General features: G+C 51.2%; 2 protein-coding genes across 4 annotated transcripts in view; one reads left to right on the top strand and one right to left on the bottom strand.

Moving 5' to 3' along the window:
- TBCD (tubulin folding cofactor D) overlaps positions 1 to 20,751 on the bottom strand; it is a 158,141-nt gene that overhangs the window by 87,089 nt on the left and 50,301 nt on the right. The window lies entirely within an intron of this gene.
- Positions 11,497 to 20,452, top strand: ZNF750 (zinc finger protein 750). Its single transcript, XM_015084496.3, has 3 exons — positions 11,497 to 11,674; positions 17,092 to 18,711; positions 18,854 to 20,452. The coding sequence occupies exons 2-3, from the start codon at positions 17,273 to 17,275 to the stop codon at positions 19,560 to 19,562; spliced, it is 2,148 nt and encodes a 715-aa protein (XP_014939982.2). The 5' UTR covers positions 11,497 to 11,674; positions 17,092 to 17,272; the 3' UTR covers positions 19,563 to 20,452.

Raw genomic sequence — 20,751 nt, 5'->3', positions numbered from 1 at the left:
AAAATCCTAAAAGTAGCCACAGAAAAGAAGGACCTTACCTAAAGGAACCACCACTTGACTCGCCCCAGGCGACTGAGAGCACAGAGGCCAGAGAAGGCAAAGCTACACTCCGTCTGGGATGGCATACAACTACATCATCATCAAGAATGAGGGGTAAAAAGAAATTTCAGGGGCACCTGGGTGACTCAGTCAGTTAAGTGTCCAACTTCAGCTTGGGTCACGGTCTCGCGGTTTGTGAGTTCAAGACCCACATCGGGCTCCTCACTGGGAGTGTGGAGCCATCTTGGCTGGCTCTCTCTCCCTCCCTCTCTCTCTCTGCCCCTCCCCTACTTGTGCTCGTTCTCAAAATAAACTTAAAAAATGGTAAATTAAAAAAAAAAAAAAAAGAAAGAAAGAAAGAAATTTCAGGCAAATAATAACTGAAATATACCACTACTAAGAAACCCTTAGGAAGGAACTTCTAAAAACAAACAAAAACAAAAGAAATAAAATTATCCCAGGGGCACCTGGGTGGCTCAGCAGATTAAGCATCCAACTTTGGCTCAGGTCATGATCTGACCTGAGTTTAAGTCCCGCATCTGGCTCTGTGCTGACAGCTCAGAGCCTGGAGCCTGCTTCGGATTCTGTGTCTCCCTCTCTCTCTCTCTGCCCCTCCCCTGCTCGCATTCTGTATCTCTCTCTCTCTCTCTCTCTCCAAAATAAACAAACATTTTAAAAATATTAAAAAAAAAAAAGAAGTAAAATTATCCCAAAGGGGAGGGATCTGAGATGTAAAAAGTAATAGTTAGCAATTACTATTAAATTACTATAGAAATTCTATATACATATAGGAACATCTAAACAAACACTTTTTAAGATAATAATGTATAGTGGCGCCTGGGTGGCTCAGTTGGTTAAGCATCCAACTCTTGACTTTGGCTCGTGCCTGCACGCGCATGTGCTCTCTCTCAAAATAAATAAACACTTTTTTAAGAAAGATAATAACGTATAATGTTAGTTCAACAAAAAGACAGAATGGATAACCTGACAATTACGACACATCAGGTGAGAAGTGACCAACACTGGGGTATGCTGTGTATTACGGTGGGTTAAGAAACTAACTTTTGATTTTAAATATTCATGATATAAGCCTAAAGATTATTAAAGAATCTTTTAAGAAAGGAAATACAATATATATTATAACTTCTAAATCAATAGAGGAGGAAGATGTGGGATAGGATGGGGGGAAGATGTAAGAGAAACCATATCCTGAAAAAAGTAAAGACACAATCTTTTTAAATATACAACAAGCAATGGAAAAAGTAAGACAGCAGACCCAAATCCCAACATGTCGATACTGAGATGAAATGTCAGCAGAGTACACTCACCAGTTAAAAATCAATGAGTGGATTTTTGGTCTGCCACAGATCTAAAATGTAGGAATATAAAATGATTAAATGAAAGAAAAAAACGTACCAAGACAATGTTCATCAAAAGAAAGCGGGGGTAGCTATGTTAGCATGAGGCAGAAATAGCCTGGACCCCAATAACCCTTTTTGTCTTAAAGAGGCGCCACACATCATCACCACCGTCATCACTAACAAATAAACAGAATTCATCACATGCCAAACACTGTTCCAACTCTTGATATGAGTTCATTTCTTTAATCTTTAAAATGGCCCTATGTCCCATACCCAGGTCTAGACCCGAGAGAGATGAAAAGTTATGTCCACACAAAAATTTGCACACAAGGGGCTCCTGGGTGGCTCAGTCAGTTAAATGTCAGACTCTTGTTTTCACTCAGGTCATGATCTCACAGTTTGTGGGTTCAAGCCCCACGTCAGGCTCTGTGCTGACAGGTCAGAGCCTGGAGCCTGCCTTGGATTCTGTGTCTCCCTCTCTCTCTGCCCCTCCCCTGCTCCCACACTCTCTCTGTCTCTCAAAAATAAACATTTAAAATTTAAAAAAAAAAAAATAGAAGGCCTGGGGGGCTCAGTTGGTTAAGCGTCCAACTTCAGCTTAGGTCATGATTTCCCAGTCTGGAAGTTCGAGCCCTGTGTCGGGCTCTGTGCTGACAGATCAGAGCCCGGAGCCTGTTTCACAGTCTGTGTCTCCCTCTCTCTCTGCCCCTCCCCCACGTGCTCTGTTTCTCTCAAAAATAAATAAATGTTTTAAAAAATTTTTTATTTTATTTTTTTTTAAATTAAAGGGGTGCCTGTGTGGCTCAGTTGGTTAAGTGTCCAATATCGGCTCAAGTCATGATTCACGGCTCTTCAGTTCGAGCCTTGTGTTGGGCTCTGTGCTAACAGCTCAGAGCCTGGAGCCTGCTTTGGATTCTTTGTTTCCCTCTCTCTCTGTCCCTCCCCCACTCACACTCTCTATCTCTCAAAAATGAATGAACGTTTAAAAAAAGGTTTTTTTAATTAAAAAAAAAATTTGCACACAAATATTCATGGCAGCACTAGTCACAACAGCCAAACAGTGGAAAAGCCCAAATGTCCATCAGCTGATATGCAGATAAACAAAATGTGGTCCATCCATCTGCTGTGTGAACTGTCCCCTCCAAAATTCGTAAGTTGAAGTCCTCACCCCCAGCATCTTAGGATGGGATCATATTTAGAGACAAAGCCTTTAAAGAGGTAATTAAGGTTAGATTAGCTTGTATGAGCAGAACCTAATCCATTAGGACTGGTGTCCTCAAGAAGAAATGAGGACAGGGACACACAGACTGAAGGGTGGCCATGGAACAACGGGGGGAGAAGGTGGCCGTCTGCCAGCTGAGGAGAGGCCTCAGAAGGAACCAGCCCCACCAGCATCCTGATCCCAGGTTTCCAGCCTCCAGGACTTGAGAGATATACCCCAGTCTGGGTATTCTGCCGTGGCCGCCTGAGCAAACAAACACACCAAACGAGGGGACGGTGTTCAGCACTAAAGAACATCAGACTGAGTGAAAGAAGCCAGTCTTTCACTAAAAGGGCCACACACAGTACAACTCTACGTACAAGAAAAACCTAGAGCAGGCACGTCCAGAAAGACAGGAAATAGATCAGTGTTGTGTGGGGCTTCTTTCTGAGGCGAAAAAATTTCTAGAATGGATGGTGACAATGGATGGTGACAGACTAAATGTCATTCATGTGTACGCTGTGAATGGGTGAAGAGTATGGATAAGTTATATCTCAACAAAACTATTTAAAAAGACCCCCTAAAGGCGGGTACCCATCATCCAGATTTTTAAATAAGGGTAGTGAAGCACAGACAAGTTACCTTTCTACCCCCACTGGGGTCAGTTTCGATAAACTGTATTTCTCTAGGATTGTCTACCAAATTTACCAGCAGAGGTATTTTTACCAACCATTCCTAGTCCCCACGGTGCACACAGCATGGCTCTGCCTCACTGTCTCACAGGGTCCGGTCACTCTGCTTCTCACCCCTCAGCAAGTGGCAAGGTCCTGCCTTCTCTCTGTGTCTCCAGCACTGCCCAGCTGCCTGCTCCCGTCCAGTCCTTTGGCCAGAGCACTTTAGGCAGGGTCAGCCAGAGCGTGGCTATTCCAGCTCTGGGGCCACAGGCCATCTCTGTCTCTGTCTCTCTCTTTCTTTATTTCTTCTAAAAAGGAAAACCCAGGGGGCGCCTGGGTGGCTCAGTCAGTTGAGTGTCTGACTCCTGATTTCAGCTCAAGTCATGATCTCATCTCCTTCGTCAGGCTCTGTGCAGAGCATGGAGCCTGCTTGGGATTCTCTCTCTCTCCCTTTCTGCTCCTCTCCCCAACTTGCACTCTCTCGCTCTAAAAACAAACAAAAAGCTTCCCCGTCAAAAAAAGAAAGGTGGGGGGGGGAACCTTATTCTTGGCTCAAGGCCAAGGCCAGACCAGGCCTCAGGCCACACTTTCACAACTCTGCCAAAGGTTCTAAACTCCCCTTCAAACACACAGCAGCTGCATCTCGAAAGTTTTGATATGTAATAATTTCTTTACTGTCATTTCTATCTTTAAGTTTCTACTGTAAAATTACTATTGAGATTTCTTCTTTGTGTGTTATTTAGAAATCTAAAAACTAAACATTCACATCTAACCTTAATCTTCTGTATCTGAATTTTAACTTCACTGTTTTGTGGTCAAAGAATGCTGTCTGTGCACTAGAGTTTCTTTGAGATTTCCTGAGACTCGTTTTATGACCCAGGAACTGTGCAACATTGGTAAGTGTTCCTTGTGTGTCTAAAAGCTGTGTACTCCCCGGGGGACATGACTGCAGAGCTCTGTGTAAATCCGGGGAATCAAGCTGGTTATTTGTGTTGTCCAAATCACACAGACATGCTTCCCACTACTGTGGTTCCTAACTGACCTGCCGATAAATGAGAGAGGATTTTCAGCTCTTAGAAACATACCAGATTTGTCCATTTATTCCTGTAGTCTAAGTTCTACTTTTCATAGTTTTAAGCACAATTTACTCAGGTCAGCCAAGGATAACACCAAGTTACGTACAAATTCATGCAGCGATCAGAGCTGATGTGGCTACAGGGGCCGAGTGACCAGTCTACACACGCCTGTTCCCTCTGCCTCTGTGTGGGGCCTGTGTGTCAGCAGGACCTGGGCACGGGGAGGGGCAGCAAGGATGGAGGGACGCCTGAACACAACAAGTGAGGAGCGGTGGAGCCTGGAGGTGTGGGCAGGCTGCCCACAAACCAGCCCGGGTCCAGAGGACCACGGAGAGGGTCCTGTGGGAGCAGGGCCACCACCCAACCCACGTGGCTATCTGCACCACCCAGGACCGGCCTCACAGGCACACACGTGGTACTGCCTTGCCTCTGCTTTCCAAGTCACGCACATCCTCTCACAGAACCAGCAGGAAGGGGGCTCTGGCAGAGGGTCTCAGCTTCATTAAGCCAACACGATGCAAAACCACGGCAGCAGGCGGTGGCGCCCTGCAAGAGGAAGTGCTCGCGTCACAGTGCGAGGATGAAGAAGCAGGAGGCGGGCAGCCTGTGGGGCTCTGGACAAGCCTCTCATCTTGTCCTCCGAACACTGCAGTTCCCCAAGGTGAATGTGGGGTTCTTAACTCAGCTAAGTGCTTAGAGCAATGTCCAGTACACAGTCAAGTGCCCGATGAAGACTGATTCTTCCCGTAATTGTTATTATTTTGGTTACTGCTGGCAAGGACACCGTACAGAGTGTCTGGGAATAGTACCAACCTTACTGGTGGATTCAGGACAGGGGGCCTTTGGGCCTACGGAGACCCTGGCAACTCCAGGGCCTCTCACACAGGGACTCCTGGTGGAAGGAAGGACTGGCCGGGCTGCTGACGGGGGGCCTGTTCCTTCTGGGGGGTCTGGAAGAGGCGGGGAGGCCTCCATGAGAAACCAAAGCCCCCAGCCTGGGCCGTCCATGCACACTGCCTGGAGTGGGGGAAGCCCAGGCTGAGGCGCAGGCACAAAGCCCGATCCAGGCTGTCCACCAGGATGCCCTGGAGAAGCAGCACGGAACTGTGCCACACCCCACAGGGTGTGGAGCGGTGCTCGCCTGCTGAAAACGAGCCAATAAGAAGAAACCCTCATGTTCATCCTCTAGCACACAAGGGAAGCCTGCAGATACGACAAAGCACCAGGAGCCCAAGCACCTGAGGCAACAGGTCCTGACAGACACTACCAGGAACACAGGTTTGCTGTACTGGCGACATAAAAGCAGGAGTGTAAGCCGGAGAGAAGGAGCGGGAAGCTCATAAAAAAAAAAAAAGAGCCCGAACAAATGTCTGGAAATAAAAGAGAAAAAGACTCACTGCCGCGTTTGAAACCGGACCGACTCAGGACTCAGCCCAGAGGAGGCGTGGCCACGAGGGCCGAGCCCAGGCAGAGAGGTCACATGTGACAGGGTCAGGAGTCGGGGCACATGTGGGTGGGACAGAGGCAGAGACCACGAGACCCTGGGAGCACTTTCCTCACTCGTCTGCTGTCGTTCACGGACACCGTTTGTAGCAGGAGAGAAAAAAGGGAAAGGAAACCTGTGCGTTTCTTTCTACTCATCCCTGCTCAGCTGAACTACGAGACTTCGTATGTGGCTGTCAACACACCCAGAGACCAACACACAAAACGCAAGCCTGGGAACGCCGGCTGGACAACGGCAGTAAAGAGCCTCACGCCTGCTCCTGGCCCCCTGTACGAGCCTCACAGAGTGGTGAAACACTGCTCACTGCCGGGGTGGGGAGAGGGCAGGAGGTGAAGAAAACCGTGCAGATCCTCAAAACTTGGCCCACGTTCACAGTTTCCCAGCCCACGACACAACAAGCCCACAGCCCACGGTTTCAAGTTTCACTGCAGACACGGAAGCCACAGCACGGGTCACACCAGGGGAGGAAGGAGGAGAGGGCAGAGCCACGCAGTGCTGGCTCCGAGACCCCATCAACCAAAGGAGCACAAGTGTCTCCCACCTCCACCCTGGCTCAGGATCATTCCACATCCGTTTCTATCCCGCTTCCCGCACTGCCAGGGGGAAGGCGCTGGAAGGGAGGAGCCTGGGGAGCTGTGTGCCCCGCAGCTGAGGCCGGGCAGCCGTCTCTGCTGAGCGTCTCTCTGGAGCAGGCCCTGGCCCTGCCCCAGGCAGAGGGCACTGCCCACCATTTGCCAGGCAGCCCAGCAGGAAAGGGGGCCTGTGTGCTCTCCTCCAAAGCCAAAGTAGCCCCAGATCCATAAAAGTCAACGTGGGGTTACCAGAATAAGCAGCAAATTAAAATTCGAGCAGATTACACATCTCAGACTTACTCATCAAAGGAAAATTGAAGTCTGACGAGAGAACTTTCCCGACACTCCCAGCAGCCCTGGCCTACGTCATGAGATGGCCAAACTAACTTGACTTTCGTTTCCTCTATTAGCCAACCGTCGGACAGAGTAAAACTGCACTGACATTGTCAGTATTTGTTATAGCGAGAAACCAAGTGCCTGCAAAAGACAATCACAGTAGGAGCCCTCGCCTCGGCCAGCGTGCGCTCCGAGCTCCCCGGCACTCAGCTTCGAGGAGCCAAGTCTTCACGCCTGGGGCAGGCAAGGACCCTCAGGGCTGCTGGGCTCCTGGCAAGGTCCCGCACCCACTACCTGCTCAGCTCACAGGGGCGTATCCTGGCACGCACAGGCCTGGGCCAGGGTGCCAGGCCAGGAGCATCCGCGAATGGCAACAACGTTCTCCTGAGTTCCTGATCCCAGAAGACAGGGTCCAGGCCTAGCCAGTGGCTTCCGAGCAGGACAGCAGGGCCTAGAGTCCTACCCCAGGCTGACAGACTTTCAGAGATCCCCACCCCTGCCACTCAATGAGAGCTTAGGAAAGATGCCAGACCTGCCCCTCAGTCTACAGACCTAGAAGTGGGGGTGGGGTGCTGGCAGCAGAACTCAGCCACGCAGGGAAAGAATCTCCCCAGCACCGAGACTCTGGCGGCAAGGGAGGAGACATCAGTCCCATAGAGAGGAGACCTGAAAGGAGGGGCAGAGGGCCCCCCAAGTGTCCCGCAGGTGCCTGTCCACAGGGGCGCCCATGGGCAGCCCCACAGGGCCAGCAGAGCTAAGGCTTCAGGAGCCTGGAGTCTGCCTGGAAGGCCCCCACGGCCTCACCACCAGGTCCCCAGAGGGGCCGCATCCTGCCCTGCCAGCCTGAGGCCCTGAGACACAGCCCCCACGGTGAGGCGCTCCGGCCCAGGAACCATCCCCGGTCCCCTTCTCATAGGACTTCCCCAGAGATGGGCCACGAGGACAGGACATTAGGAAGCATTTGCTAAGCTTGAGATCTAACAAATGTCATCTTGGCAGCAGGTCAGGACTTACTTCCTCCAACAACAACCCAAATTAGAGAAATGGACTCACACCTTCACAGAGCTCGTGTTTTCCCTTTACCTTTCCCCCAGACACAGCACCCCGAGAGGAGTGCAAAAATCAAAACTATCTCCTACTTCTCACAAGGTCAAAAACAGACGTGATGTGTTTCCTCCAGCAGAGAGGTTTTACCTGTGGCACATGCCATTCCCGCAGGACACATGCAGTGGCAGTGGGCTGCCCTGTCTACCTCGAGGGATCCCACAGCAGCCCACGAGCAGCAGCCTCCCGCACGCCTTCCTACAGAAGGGAGGACTGAGGCCCAGGTCACATAACTGCCCACAGAGTGTAGACATGCAGAGAGCGCTGCTGGATGGGGAGTGGGAGGGACACGGGACAGGGACGGTGCCCGGTTAAAACGTGCTGCCTGAAGCCGAGAGGCGGGGGAGCAAGCAGGAGCCGAGCCATAGCGGCTGCGTCCTCACCACGCCTCACCCTCCGAGCAGGACAGTGAGACCCACACCCACAAGGGTGAAGTCCTGATGCTGTGGCTGAGCAGAGGCCCAGCAGCACCTGTCTGAGCCCAGCCGTGATGCCCACTCCCCATAAGAGCAGCCGCAGCCATGGCACCAGTCCCTCCCCACGCTCAGACCCATCAAGGCCCGGCAAGGCCGGGAGCCTGGCCACCAGCCACCCCACTGAAGTTCCGAGCACTTCTGTGCCGAGTGGGTCCCCGAGCCGGCTCCCAGCCACAGCACCTCACAGGGAGGCATTTCCTCCCCTGACTGTACAGCCCTTCCACTGTCCACTAGGACTCTGTCGCGCTTCAGGCTGGGTGACCTCAACCGGATAACTTACCCTCTCTGTGCTGACTGCTTGCACAGAGTTGTCGGTGCGATTAAAGGCGTTAACGCAGGCAGAGTGCCCAGTGCAGGGCCTCACACCTAGTGAATGCTCAGTACCTGCCAGCTACCACCCCCATGCTCTTCCCAAAGATTTGACCTCAGTCAGAAACGTAGCCACAAGATTTCTGGGTAACGGAGGAGACTGAACACACACAACTGCTGGAATCCCACTAGCAACTACAGAGACTGCTTTCCCTTTTCAAGGTGTAAGCGACAGGGTCAAGGAAGGCAGGGAAGCCACAATGCAGATGGCACTCAGCAGGCTGGAACCCAGCCTGAGCACAAGTGGGAACCCAGAACCTGTCTGGTCTACTACACGCAGGATCCTTGAAAGGCCCGAGATAACTCTGGGGGCCTAAAACACAGGGTGCTATGAGGGCCACTGAAGACACAGTTAATTCTCTGGGCATGGAGAGAGGTGAAGGATGGGCTGGTGTGCAGAGAGGGCGGGAATCGCCCACCGCCCGCCCAAACCATCATTAAGACCCTCAGAGAAACAAGAGAAGCCACTGCAACTACTCACCAGACACTATGGAAGTTGTGCCAGAGAACACAAGAGGCGCTGGAGACTGAAGAAGCGCTCACCAGAGGGCTGGTAGAGAACATTTCGGGAAATGAGAATAGGAGGGTCAGGAGTGACCGCCTCTGTGAAATTCTACAATAGGATACACTCGGCTGGAACAGAAGAATCCCACCAGTGCTGCCTCAGTCTGGGTGGGGTGATCGTGGCAGAGAAAACGCCTCTCAAAACTCTGAAGACCTGTGCCCTCTGCGGAGTGGCTTTAAAAGAGGAACTGTGGGCAAATAGTTAAGGACATGCTTGCTGACTTGTTTGGGGGTCAAACACAGCGGACTCTGCAGTGCAGCGAGGCTGATGCTGGAGGGGGGAGGGGACGGTGGGAGGGCAGACCTCTGTGACGAAGCAAATATAGTCAAACATCCATCAAAGATCCGCGTGTCGGGTTCTTATGACTCACCTGTTTGTTTGAAATCGTTCATGTTCAAACTCTGGAGGAAGAATCAGGAAATCAGAACGGGCAGGCACTTCTGCACAGCAGTCCCGAAAGCTACATGCAGAGGAGAGCCCTTTCTAACCCAAGGGGTGAATGTCTCCGGCCCGGGGTTCTATCCCCAGCCAGACTATCAACCATGAAGAATAAAGACACTATCAACCATTCAAGGTCTCCACAAGTCCACCTCTCCTGCACTCTTTCTCAGGAGCCTACAGACAGGATGTGCTTCCTATCAACACAAAGGATCAACCCAAGAGAGAAGACACAAGATCCAGGAAGCAGGCTTTCGATACAGGAGAGAGGGAAAGGCGACCTCGGGATGACGGGGAGGCAAGCATGGGGGCAGAGCAGACAGCAAAACTCTCACTTTCCACAAAGGAAAGTCAGCAGACAACACCCAAAACTGGGAGTAAGACGTAGGTGGAGGGAACACAAGTAGCAACAGAGTAATGTTATTTGGGATCAAGGAGGTAAACACCAAAATACTCAGCTAAGCAAAGGTCCCAGTGCTGCTCCTGGACAGAGATGGGAGGGACAGCCATCTGACACTGTCCCACTGAGACACGGGCTTGCTGCCCTCCCCTCAAGTCTGGACAGGTGAAGCAGGACTTGGGAGGTGCCTCACCAACCACCCTCCTGGGGAGGACTCCGAAGTGAGACCACACGGAGAAGACAGCTCGGCCGTGCCTTTGGGGACATGAGGTGGACCCTCCAGTCCAGCCCAATACCACCAGGGCCCCACCAGTGGGGCCTGCCATACCCTCGGAGGCAGGCCCGCACTCCTGACCCACCATCATGAGAGGTAATAAAATGGCGGTTCTTTATGCCTCCAAGTTTTGGGGTGCCTCGCCACCCAGCCATAGGTAAGAGGAACAGCAATGAATTACTGTTTCATGATGACATCTATAGAACTATTTTTTATAGAACTTTAAGTTTTATGGATGTCTAATTTGGACAAAAATAACTAAAAACTTTTTTTTTTTTAAAGAACACAATACAAAGGTAAAGCCAAGTAAAATCTTAAGCCTTAAATTAAAATTAAAACAAAAAACCACAGCATCAGGCCTGGCAAGCCCGACCCCAACCATGGTGCCAGACGTGCCATGCGTGACCCCAGCTGGCACCACCTCCCTTTTCTGTCCCCAAACCAACACCTCGTTCCCGCCTCAGTAACAGCCACAGACTGAGCAGCAAGCAACCTAAGCAGGGAGGGAGACACAGACTCTGCGTTAGTTATCAGAACGGGGGCAGCGAGAGGAGCAGAGCCACGTCCCGGCAGCAGCCCTGCAGCAAGCCCAGAGCCTGGTGCCCGTCCCGGGCATGTGGCGACAGGCCCCTGTGGCGAGGCGGCTGAGGTCCCCCCGCCCCCCGCCCAACGGGGAGGGCAGCAGGCTGACTCCCAGGCACAAGGGAGAGAGAACGGCAACAGGAGAAAAAGCTCGCTCAGACCTTTGGGGGCAAGGATCCCACGAGCATGGCCTCCTCGGGGAGATGTACTTATGACTAACTCTCGGGGTCCGCCTGCTGCTACTACATACACCCGGGCACGGAAGAAGGTCCCCCACACGGTGTCTTTGTTACACCATCACACACTGGTCAGAGCCCCACCGACACGCCACCAGTGTCTATCCTGACTGTGAACACACAGAACCCTGCAGCCCAGGAGCGTCCGGGCAGCACAAAAAGGGCACTCTCAAGACCGAAGCAGGGAGCTTCCAAGACGCTCAGAAGTGGCGCTCAGAGTGCCAGCCCATTGGTGACGCTGCTCCTAAGCAGCTAGGTGGGTGCAAACACATGAATCGTAGCTGCGGGCGGGAGGAATATCAGGTGCATCTCTACGCCCCGAGGGCTCGACTCCTACACTTAAACCCCTCCCACTGGGACAGCCGGCTCCAGTTTCAGCCGGCGAGCGAGCGTGAGAACAGGTCCTGCTCTCGGGCACCGTCTGCCACGGCTCCTGACCCGACCGCTCCCAGCACTGCCTGGCTCTGGTAAGTACCCATTTCTTCTCAAATTCAACTTTCCTTTCAAAACTACTCCCAGAACGTATCTTGAACTAACATCTGGCTCAGGGAACCACCTGCCCGGTGCCGGCTCTGCCTTGCTCTATTCTCTGCGGATTACTCAGGACCCAGCAGGTGCATCGCTGGAAAGGAGACCATAATTACAAAACTTTTAATAACGCTTACACTTTATTCTAAGAACACAAACAAGTTTATTTAGAAATTAAGACCTCATTTCTACATAAAATTTAAACTAAAACTCAAATGTATGTAGTAAGTGCTTCTTTGTTCCTCACCTTAAAAATAAACTACAAATTTCAACATTAAAACATCATATATATACAAATGTAAACATACACATATACATGTTTAGAAAACTGCTGAACTTACAGTTTAACTTTAAGACCTTTTCAAGTTTAAAATAAGTACTGTTTTGACATATGCTTACCAAAGCTGAAAGAACAAAAGTTAACCAAAGAGGATCCCTAAATATACAAAAAGGAGTTTTTTTCCCCCTTATAAAGTTTCTCATAAACCAGCTATGAGAACAATTACTGACCAAATGGCCAGGTCTGACCAAAGTCAGACTTCATGTAAGCAAAGTCTGTCTACATTTATGATCTTTATTTTGCATTAACAAACTCCTTCCAAAGCTTTAACCTGGTATTTTTAAGGATAAAGAAGGCGGGCACGTTGAGGGGACCGGCTCTGGTGACAGGCTGTCCAGCGTTAAAGCTGTGTACATTACTGGTAAGGGCAGACATCTGTGAAGTCGGGATCTCTGGCTGAAACTTCAAAGAGCCCTGGTTGGTTTTCCAGATCATTCTTCCTGACTACATTCTAGAAAACTGTCTCTCTCCCAGGTCATGGTTAACCTGAAGTTTATCCTTCATTTTAAAGAACCAAGAGACTGGGAGGGAGTGGCGGTTAATCACTGGAAAAGCTCAATTGGAGTAAAACTCACAAATCTCGTTCTTGCGACACCCCAGTGGGTAGGCGACAATGGCGTGTCCTTGGGTTATGCAATAACGCCACATCACAATATTGTAATTATAGCATGCCCTTCAAAACGCTCTACCTAACGAGGCTCCCTGCCAGACAGCCGGACAGCACCCAAGGGACCATTACAGCATTATTTCAGTTCATAGGTTAACATGCGCAACAAGCATAGTTACCCAGCCCATCACAGCAATGTCCTATAAAGCTGAGCTCTAATTACCTCTCTTGTGTCCTATCAAAGTTCAAAAAAAAATCTTTTTCTCTTGTCTCTTTTTTGGATTTCTAACTCCTTAGAAACTTTTCAAACGTGCCAGCCACTCACCATCATCCTAACAACTGGCAAGGACATTAACTGTCCACACTTAGGAACCTATGGAGAGACGGGGCATTGGCAATTTAGTACTTCAAAAACAAGCAAACAAAACCCTGTGGCCACCCGAAACCACAGGCTGCTCAAAGTGCTGTGTGGGCAGCTCGGCCCAGACGCCCGGCAGGCCTGCGAGCAGGGGCCCTGCGGGAGGAGAGATGCGGAGGCCAGAGCCAGCTTGCGGCACCTTCCAGGCTAAGAAGTACATCAGCTAGACACAAGCAGATGTTTAAAATACCTGAGGTTACAAAAGGGACATTTTTAAATGGGAAAACCTCTCAATGTTCACGCCGGGCCCCTTGTGTGGCTTTATGTCACCACCCCCATGGTCTCTCCCCCTCAGTGTGGACACTGTGTGCAGGGGCCGCATGGTCAAGAGGATTCGGAGAGGGAGGTGGCAGAGGACAGACGACATCTAAGTGACAGCCACTCTGACCCTGACCGGAGGCAAGGTGCGTGAGGAGGCAGCTCCCGCACTTCCTGCTTGTCGAGAGTAAACAGCATTGTGACACATAGACCTTTCAGGACCAGGCTAACATCTGGGCTTCAAAAGGTGCTAACACTGCAGCTAAGGAAAATCAAATCCAAGGGGTCTTGCATTATGAGCAGTTCCCCAGCTATGAATTAACTGAGAAAGGCACAAGCCATCCCCAGGAAAAGCCTATGGGAAACATCCCCTCAGCACATTCAGAAAAACCTCACTTCCCAATGCAAATCCAAACTTACTAATAACAGTTAAAGTTCTGGATTGTGTTGTTTTGGCAACAATACCCTTTTTCGGAATATTTAACACCAGCAGCTGCCAGCAGCACCAAGCCCAGCGGATAGAAACTGGCCTGGCAGAGACGGTCACAAACGGTGTCCCTACAGAGGACAAGACCAATGAGGTCCCGGGCAGTCAGGTGGAGTCGCTGCACCCTGGTGCACCTCACCGGGCCAGAACTCTCAGACTGACCTCATTCTACAGGCTGTCCCCTTCGAAAGCTTTCAATAGCCTCAGTTTTAACCCACTTATTTCTCTGACGTTACCGCGTTTTTATGGCCAAGTGAATACGCCCGTCTCCGTCAGCCTAGGAGGCAGCTGTGTGCCCTTGTTTTAATTAGCAAATTGTGCAACCCTGAGAGGTCAGTTTACCCAAAGTTAGGGACACAACTGCACCTGTGACTCCATCCCAGGTTTCCGTTCCCACAGGTCAGCCCCGGAATACCCTCACTTCCCAGGGCACCAGCATGATCCCCGGAGAACCTGGTTACTGTCCTTGTACGCTAACCGAACAAAGAACAAAAATTCAGACCGGAACTTTAGACATGACATCACTTGACAGAAAAAAGTACATATTAATTAATATTAACATAAAAGGAATTATTACCTAAATTATTCTTCTGGGTAACACTAGGATAACTTAAATATGACTTGCCTCTTATAAACGTTTGATAACCTTTAACACAGATTTATCTATAGGTTTGCCTGAAAGTATGAGCAGCGTTAAATAACACTGCTTCTGAAACTAACACATCGTTATATAGTGCATCTGAATCATTCTCTTAAATCCTGAGGGAATTTTTCCTTCATATGAGCTCCCGGGTTCTGGATGCCAGGGGGCTGTATGTGTGTCCACTCTGGGCATCACTAGACTCTGGGCTCACACTTGATAAAGTTTTTGCAACTGTCATCATTTTGATCATGATGCTTCCAGCTAGTGATGAAATCACTTTTCGGATCTTTGCCATAACACATCCTATACAATCATGGGAACCTGACTTGCAGAGGTTCTCACGCCTTCAGAACCAGGGAGCACGGGGAGACGTGCCGGCACACGCCCGCTGACTTATCTAGCTGGCCCAGGTTGGCTGGAATCGCTTCCTGACAGGCGGCAAGGAAATTGTGCTTTTATAGCCCAGAGCGTACCTTCCCCCCAAGGTATGGACTGAACTCATAAAGAGTTACTTCACGTTTTTCCCTTTAATAAGAGGGAAAGTTAGAAAGACATAAAGCTATGCTTACATGTTTAACAGGCTCGGCTCCTGCAGCTGCACCGTGGAAGGGGAGGTCGGGGGGCAGAGTGAGCCAGTGAATGCCCTGGAGGGCCCTGGGACCTCCCTCTCCCCGGTCACAGTCATGGGACAGCCAAAAATCTCGTTTCTCACCCAAAATACGTGCCTCACCACTCTTGCTCTCCAGAAACTCCTCACAAGAGAAGGGCCACAGGCATCGGCAGAAACCACGTCTTAGTAAATACACAGCTTTGAAAGCACTGAATGATGACAAAGCAGGTTAACAGAGGCAGTTTCCCTGGGGGGGGGGGGGGGGAGAGGGGGGAGGGGGTGCTTCTTTGTGTTTTTAAGGAATAGGAATAAATGAGTAGCGAAACCAGTTTGCGGAGAATAAAATCAGAGCGAGCTTTCTCAGAAATGTACAGTATCCAAGTGAAAACCCAACTACACCTGCCTCCGCGATCCTGACACTGCCGATTACCTCATCACAGTGTGTGGGACGGCAAGGAAAGGCATTGCAGAGAAACTACATTTTATTTTGTGAAAACAAGTCTCTTCAATTTCCCATATGTATTTCTCTACTTTTAAAAGGCTGCTTTCCAGCTGAATGTTCCCGCCACCCCAATGTCTAGAAAGGGATGCTTTATCCACGAAATCTCACAAGGCTTAGGACCGACCTTAGCTGCTCATTAGCAAAACTGCCCCTGAAAACAGTTTTCTCAAATCATTTCCTTCCTTTTTAACTTTATTTTGAAGCTGTCTGAAAACACTTAGAAGCTGCAGGTCTTATGTGAAACAGCGGGCCCTGACCCCTCCCGCTGCCCTCCAGCCTCCCCACCCACACGCTTGCTCCTAGACACAGTCACACCATGGGCTGGTCTGGGGCACCTTGCTGCACCACTGGGGCCATGCAAGATCCCCCCAGACCTCGTGTCTTTGTCCTCAGTTTCGGGTTCTGAGGCTGAGAGGGCCCCAGGGGTGTGGGGAGCAGCCTGTGAAGGAAGGCGGGCTGAGGCCTCTGGGTAAGCCTGGGAGAGCAAGGGTCAGGGAGAGGAGGGCACTCAGGGAAGGTACAGAAGGCCAGGGACACCTGCAGCCCCCGCCAGGGCCTAGGGCAGGTGACGGCCCCCACTGGCCACCGTATCCATGCCCATCACATGCCAAAGACTTTGCCAAGAATGGGCCAAGGCCCACTTCCTAAAGGGTAAAGGCTGGGATGGTGTGCTACCACAATCCTCTCACACAGGCACCGCCATTTGGAGGTAAGGCCAGGAAAGGCAGGCAAGCGCCCTGGGCTGGAAGTGTTCTCAGCTGTCCACATGGCAGGCAGGGACGGGGCAAGAACTTACTCCACGCTGCTCACGAGGTGGGCGGTGATAACAGGGCGGTGAAGGAGAACATTCGGTCACTCACACAGCTCAGAAACTCACCTTGATGGCATCTTAGAACCATCTGAGTCAGCATAAAGACAGCATTTACATTTGTATGTGAGACAGCATAAATGCTACTCACCAATAAAGCGGACTGTTCATTTGATTTTGGAAGCAGTAGAGTGGGACTGCATATTTAAATATTCTTCTTTCCTTCCTTCCTAAGTTCCACACATAGAACACTACATGATTAAACAGGACAGAACGGCCAAGGAGCCACACACAGTGGTCTCGGTCACACACAGGCCCCTGTGGTCTCGGTCGGCGCACCACAGATGCCACGAACGTGGATGGGGGAGGGGGTCCCAACGGTCACTTGGCCTCGGTCTACAACCTCCTTGGCATCCAAGGCCTCAGGTCACAGGACAAAGATTCCCAAAACTCACAGAATTACAGGTGTTCTCAGAGCCGACACTAACACACCGCACTCTTGGCCCCAGGCCAGCTCTTTCAGGTTAGACTTGAGCAAACAGGAACAGAGTGGGGGGCTGGCGGCCAGGTTACAAGTAGCGGGCAGCTGGTGCTCATCTCGTCCTCACACTGACGAGGGTGGTGACCCCTCCATACCTTCAGGTGACCTACTATGAGGCTAAGGCTCTGCTCCTCCGTTGCAGCCCCCACCCCAATGAGCGAGACCTCCCCCGTCAGACCCACAGCACATGGAGGAGGCTGCAAATAGAAGCACCTGGAAAGAAAGCCAAGGAGAAGCAGCAGCAGCCGCCAGATCATAATCGCACAGGAGCCGGCAGCGACCAGACCAGCGAGGGGACCAGCACCCACACCACAAGAAGGAACATGAGTCTTCTCAAAGAGCGAAAACCAAAAAAGCCGCATTACATCCCGAGACCTCCAGGAAAACCCTTCAAGTATAAGTGTTTCCAGTGCCCTTTCACTTGCAATGAAAAGTCACACCTTTTCAACCACATGAAGTATGGTCTCTGCAAAAACTCCATCACTTTAGTGTCAGAGCAGGACCGCGTCCCCAAGTGCCCCAAATCCAACTCTCTGGACCCCAAGCAGACAAATCAGCCAGACACGGCAGCAAAACCCACCTCTGCCAAGCCTGTTGCCAATGGGCTCCCACACTTTGACACCAAGCTTCAGCAAAGCCTCGCCAAGGACGATGCCAAGGAAAACGTGGAACTGCACACACGTGGGCCCCACAGGTGCCCAGGACAGAAGTCTGCTCTCCACGAGGAAGCAGCACCCCTGAGTCCAGCTCCGGAAGCCACCAGGGGCACCCAGCCCGTTCTGGAAGGCATCGTGCGGCCTTCAGCCTTTGTCCCAGTGGGAGAGCACAGACTCAAAGGGCCAGAGCACGCTGAGGCTCCTGAACTGCTGGCCCTGCCCAGCCCCACGGCCAAAGCCACCTCCTTCCACACCAAGTCTGCATTCCATGCTCCTGGTTATCCGTGGAAAGCTGGCGCGCCTTTCCTCCCGCCAGAGTTCCCACACAAAATCCCATCTACAAAGGGGTTTAGTGCCATTTCCCCTTACGTGCACCCCGCAATCCCAGAGTACCAGCCACACTTTTACACAGAGCATGGACTGGCCACCATCTACTCACCCTACCTACTTGCTGGGAACTCACCTGAGTGTGATGCCCCCCTGCTGTCCGTCTACGGGGCCCAAGACCAGAGGCACTTGCTGCCTCCCCCGGGGCCAGTCCCCAAGCACTTGAACCCCCCCTCGGCATATGACCATTACAGGTTCTTCCAGCAGTATCACTCCAGCCTGCCAATTCCTTATGGATTTTACAGACCAGAGTCTGCATTCTCCTCCTACGGGCTCAGACTCCCACCTGTCACGGGCATTTCCAGAGATCACAGCTCTCACCTACTGGAAGAAACCGCCCTGCTCTACCCGGCCCTGAGTCCGTCCAAGTCAAGTCCTTCCAACACCCACAAAAAAAATACAGAGTTTGAGAAGGGGAGCCCAACTCCCGAGGCTAAAGACCCCTCCCAAGATGGGCAGAGGGACACAGAGGGAACCAAAATGAGCCCTCGCGCGGGCAGCGCAGCCACAGGCTCCCCGGGAAGGCCAAGTCCCACCAACTTCACGCAGACAAGTCAGCCGTGTGCCGGGCTGTGCGGCCTCTCGGACAAGCCAGCTGCCAGCACCCTGGGAAGGCTCCATCAGCCTGAACACAGCCTCACAGCCTTCAAGCCTGTCAAGAAAAGCACAGAGCACCCAAATTCCCAGGCTCTGGAAAACAGAGAAGAGTCCCCAAAAAGGTAAGAAAATTTCATTTCGAGATTTCCAAAACATATCTCTGATTGTGCTCCATTAGCCAAGCTCATGCTTGCTCAAAATGCTTTTTAGACAGTAGCTTTTTTAAGCAAGGGTCCTATTAAGGCCTCTCTTTACCTCTTTCAGCCTTGATGCCATGAACGGCGATGCTCCAGGCGAGACCAGAAGCGCATCTCACGACCCAGAGGCCACACCTTCCAGCCCAGAAGATGGCTCCAGGACAGCCCCGCTGAACCTCTCCAAGAAACCAGAGGCCAGACCAGCCACTCACAGCCCCATGTACAAAGACTTTGCAGAGGTGCAGGACATGCCTCTCAACCTCTCGGTGAAGGACCCCTGTAACGCCCTGACTCCGAGACCTCCCTTCCACAGCCCACCGCAAGAGGCAGAACCTGCCAGCACCGCTGCTCAAAACACTGACACGGAAACTTCCAAAGATGGGCCAGAACACACCCAGACGAACCAAAGCAGCCCTGATGCCATGGAGGCGCCACCAACAACGCCCGCTGTGAAGGCCCAGGACGCAAGAGCGCTGGACAGCAGTGATGAGCAGAAGCAGACAGCGGCCGTGGCCCTCTGCCAGCTGGCGGCCTACAGCCCAGGGAATGTCCGGATGGGCGATGGGGAGCCCACGGCCCCGGAGTCCGCCTGCCCACAAGACGCACCCACCCTCAGCGCCACGGAAAACCCGGAGGCTCAGTGTGACCTCAGACCCAGAGGGCAAAAGAGGACAAGCCCCAGGGATGCAGGGAAGTCCCAGCAAGGAACAAAGAAGACAAAGCCGAGTGACACAGCCAGAGTGTTCACCCTTCGTAAGAGAACACGGGTGTCTTAGTGCCGCTCTCGCCGGATGCAGACACACCTTCCAAAGTAGGTTACGACAGCAGCAACTCTTGACTGGCACCGCAGCTTTCCCTGGTCAGTTTTTACAATGCAGCTTCCTGCTTCTCAGGAAGGAAGGGGGAGTAGGGAGGGGGAGACAGAGAGGAAGGAAGGAAGGAAGGAAGGAAGGAAGGAAGGAAGGAAGGAAGGAAGGAAGGCAGGGAGGGAGGGAGGGAGGAAGGGGAGAGGGGGACAGAGAAAGGAAGGAAGGGAGGGAGGGAGGGGGAGAGAGAGAAGGAAGGAAGAAAGGAGAAAAGAAAGAAGCTGCAATTCAGGTTTTGAAAATATCAAGCAAGAATATTCAAAGGTGCTTCTACTTTTGGTTGTAAAAATATTTAAATGACTCATACTCAAGACTGATGAGTTCAACACTGACTTTCATTTTTGTAAAATGTCAAATGGAATGCACAAATTAAAAGACAGCTTTTAAGTGTAATCCATCTTAGAGGAAAACTATTAAAAATGCTCTTCTTATAAATATCTTAGCACTAGAATAAACTGCTTTTAACTGTTTTGCTATCAAATCTGTGTGTTTTGAAGTAAATACCAATTACTGGGAAAAAATGCCATGAAAAAAACATTTCCAGTTCTGTCATTAAAGTGCTGTATGTAAAAATTATGTGATTTGTTATGAGTGAAGATACACAAACATCAAGACTCTATTTATACAAATAATTTATTTCCAGTAGGAAAATGTATTGCTGGTGAAGCTATTGCTAACGTACTCTACTTCTGTATGATGTTACAGTGAACTTCCTGACTTGTTCAGCCTCCTTTTCCATTTTCCAAAATGATGTATATATTGCTAATTTTCCAATAAACTCATAGGTGACTTTAAGAATACACACTCTGTGTTATGCTTCAATCTGCCATAATAAACTCAATGAAAAAGGGAATAAGCTGAGGCGGCTGTTAAACGGAAAAAAAGAGCGCCTGCCTGCGCGAGCGTGTGAGCGCACCTGTGCGTGCTGTGAGACTGGTGGCCACCGAGTCCGGGCACGCACACCCCCCTGGGGCTCCCCAGACCTCGGGCTCCCTGAGCCTCGGCTCCTCTGACTGCCGCCTGAGGAAAGGCCGTCTGCCCCCGCGGGCCCCACCCCACGGGCCTTCACAGGACCCCCTCCTCCCGCTTTTCAAGAGGG

This window comes from Acinonyx jubatus, chromosome E1, assembly GCF_027475565.1.
Source record: "Acinonyx jubatus isolate Ajub_Pintada_27869175 chromosome E1, VMU_Ajub_asm_v1.0, whole genome shotgun sequence".
Lineage (NCBI taxonomy): Eukaryota > Metazoa > Chordata > Mammalia > Carnivora > Felidae > Acinonyx > Acinonyx jubatus.
The sequence above is the reverse complement of the archived record's forward strand: the minus strand, read 5'-3'. Positions and strand labels throughout refer to the sequence as shown.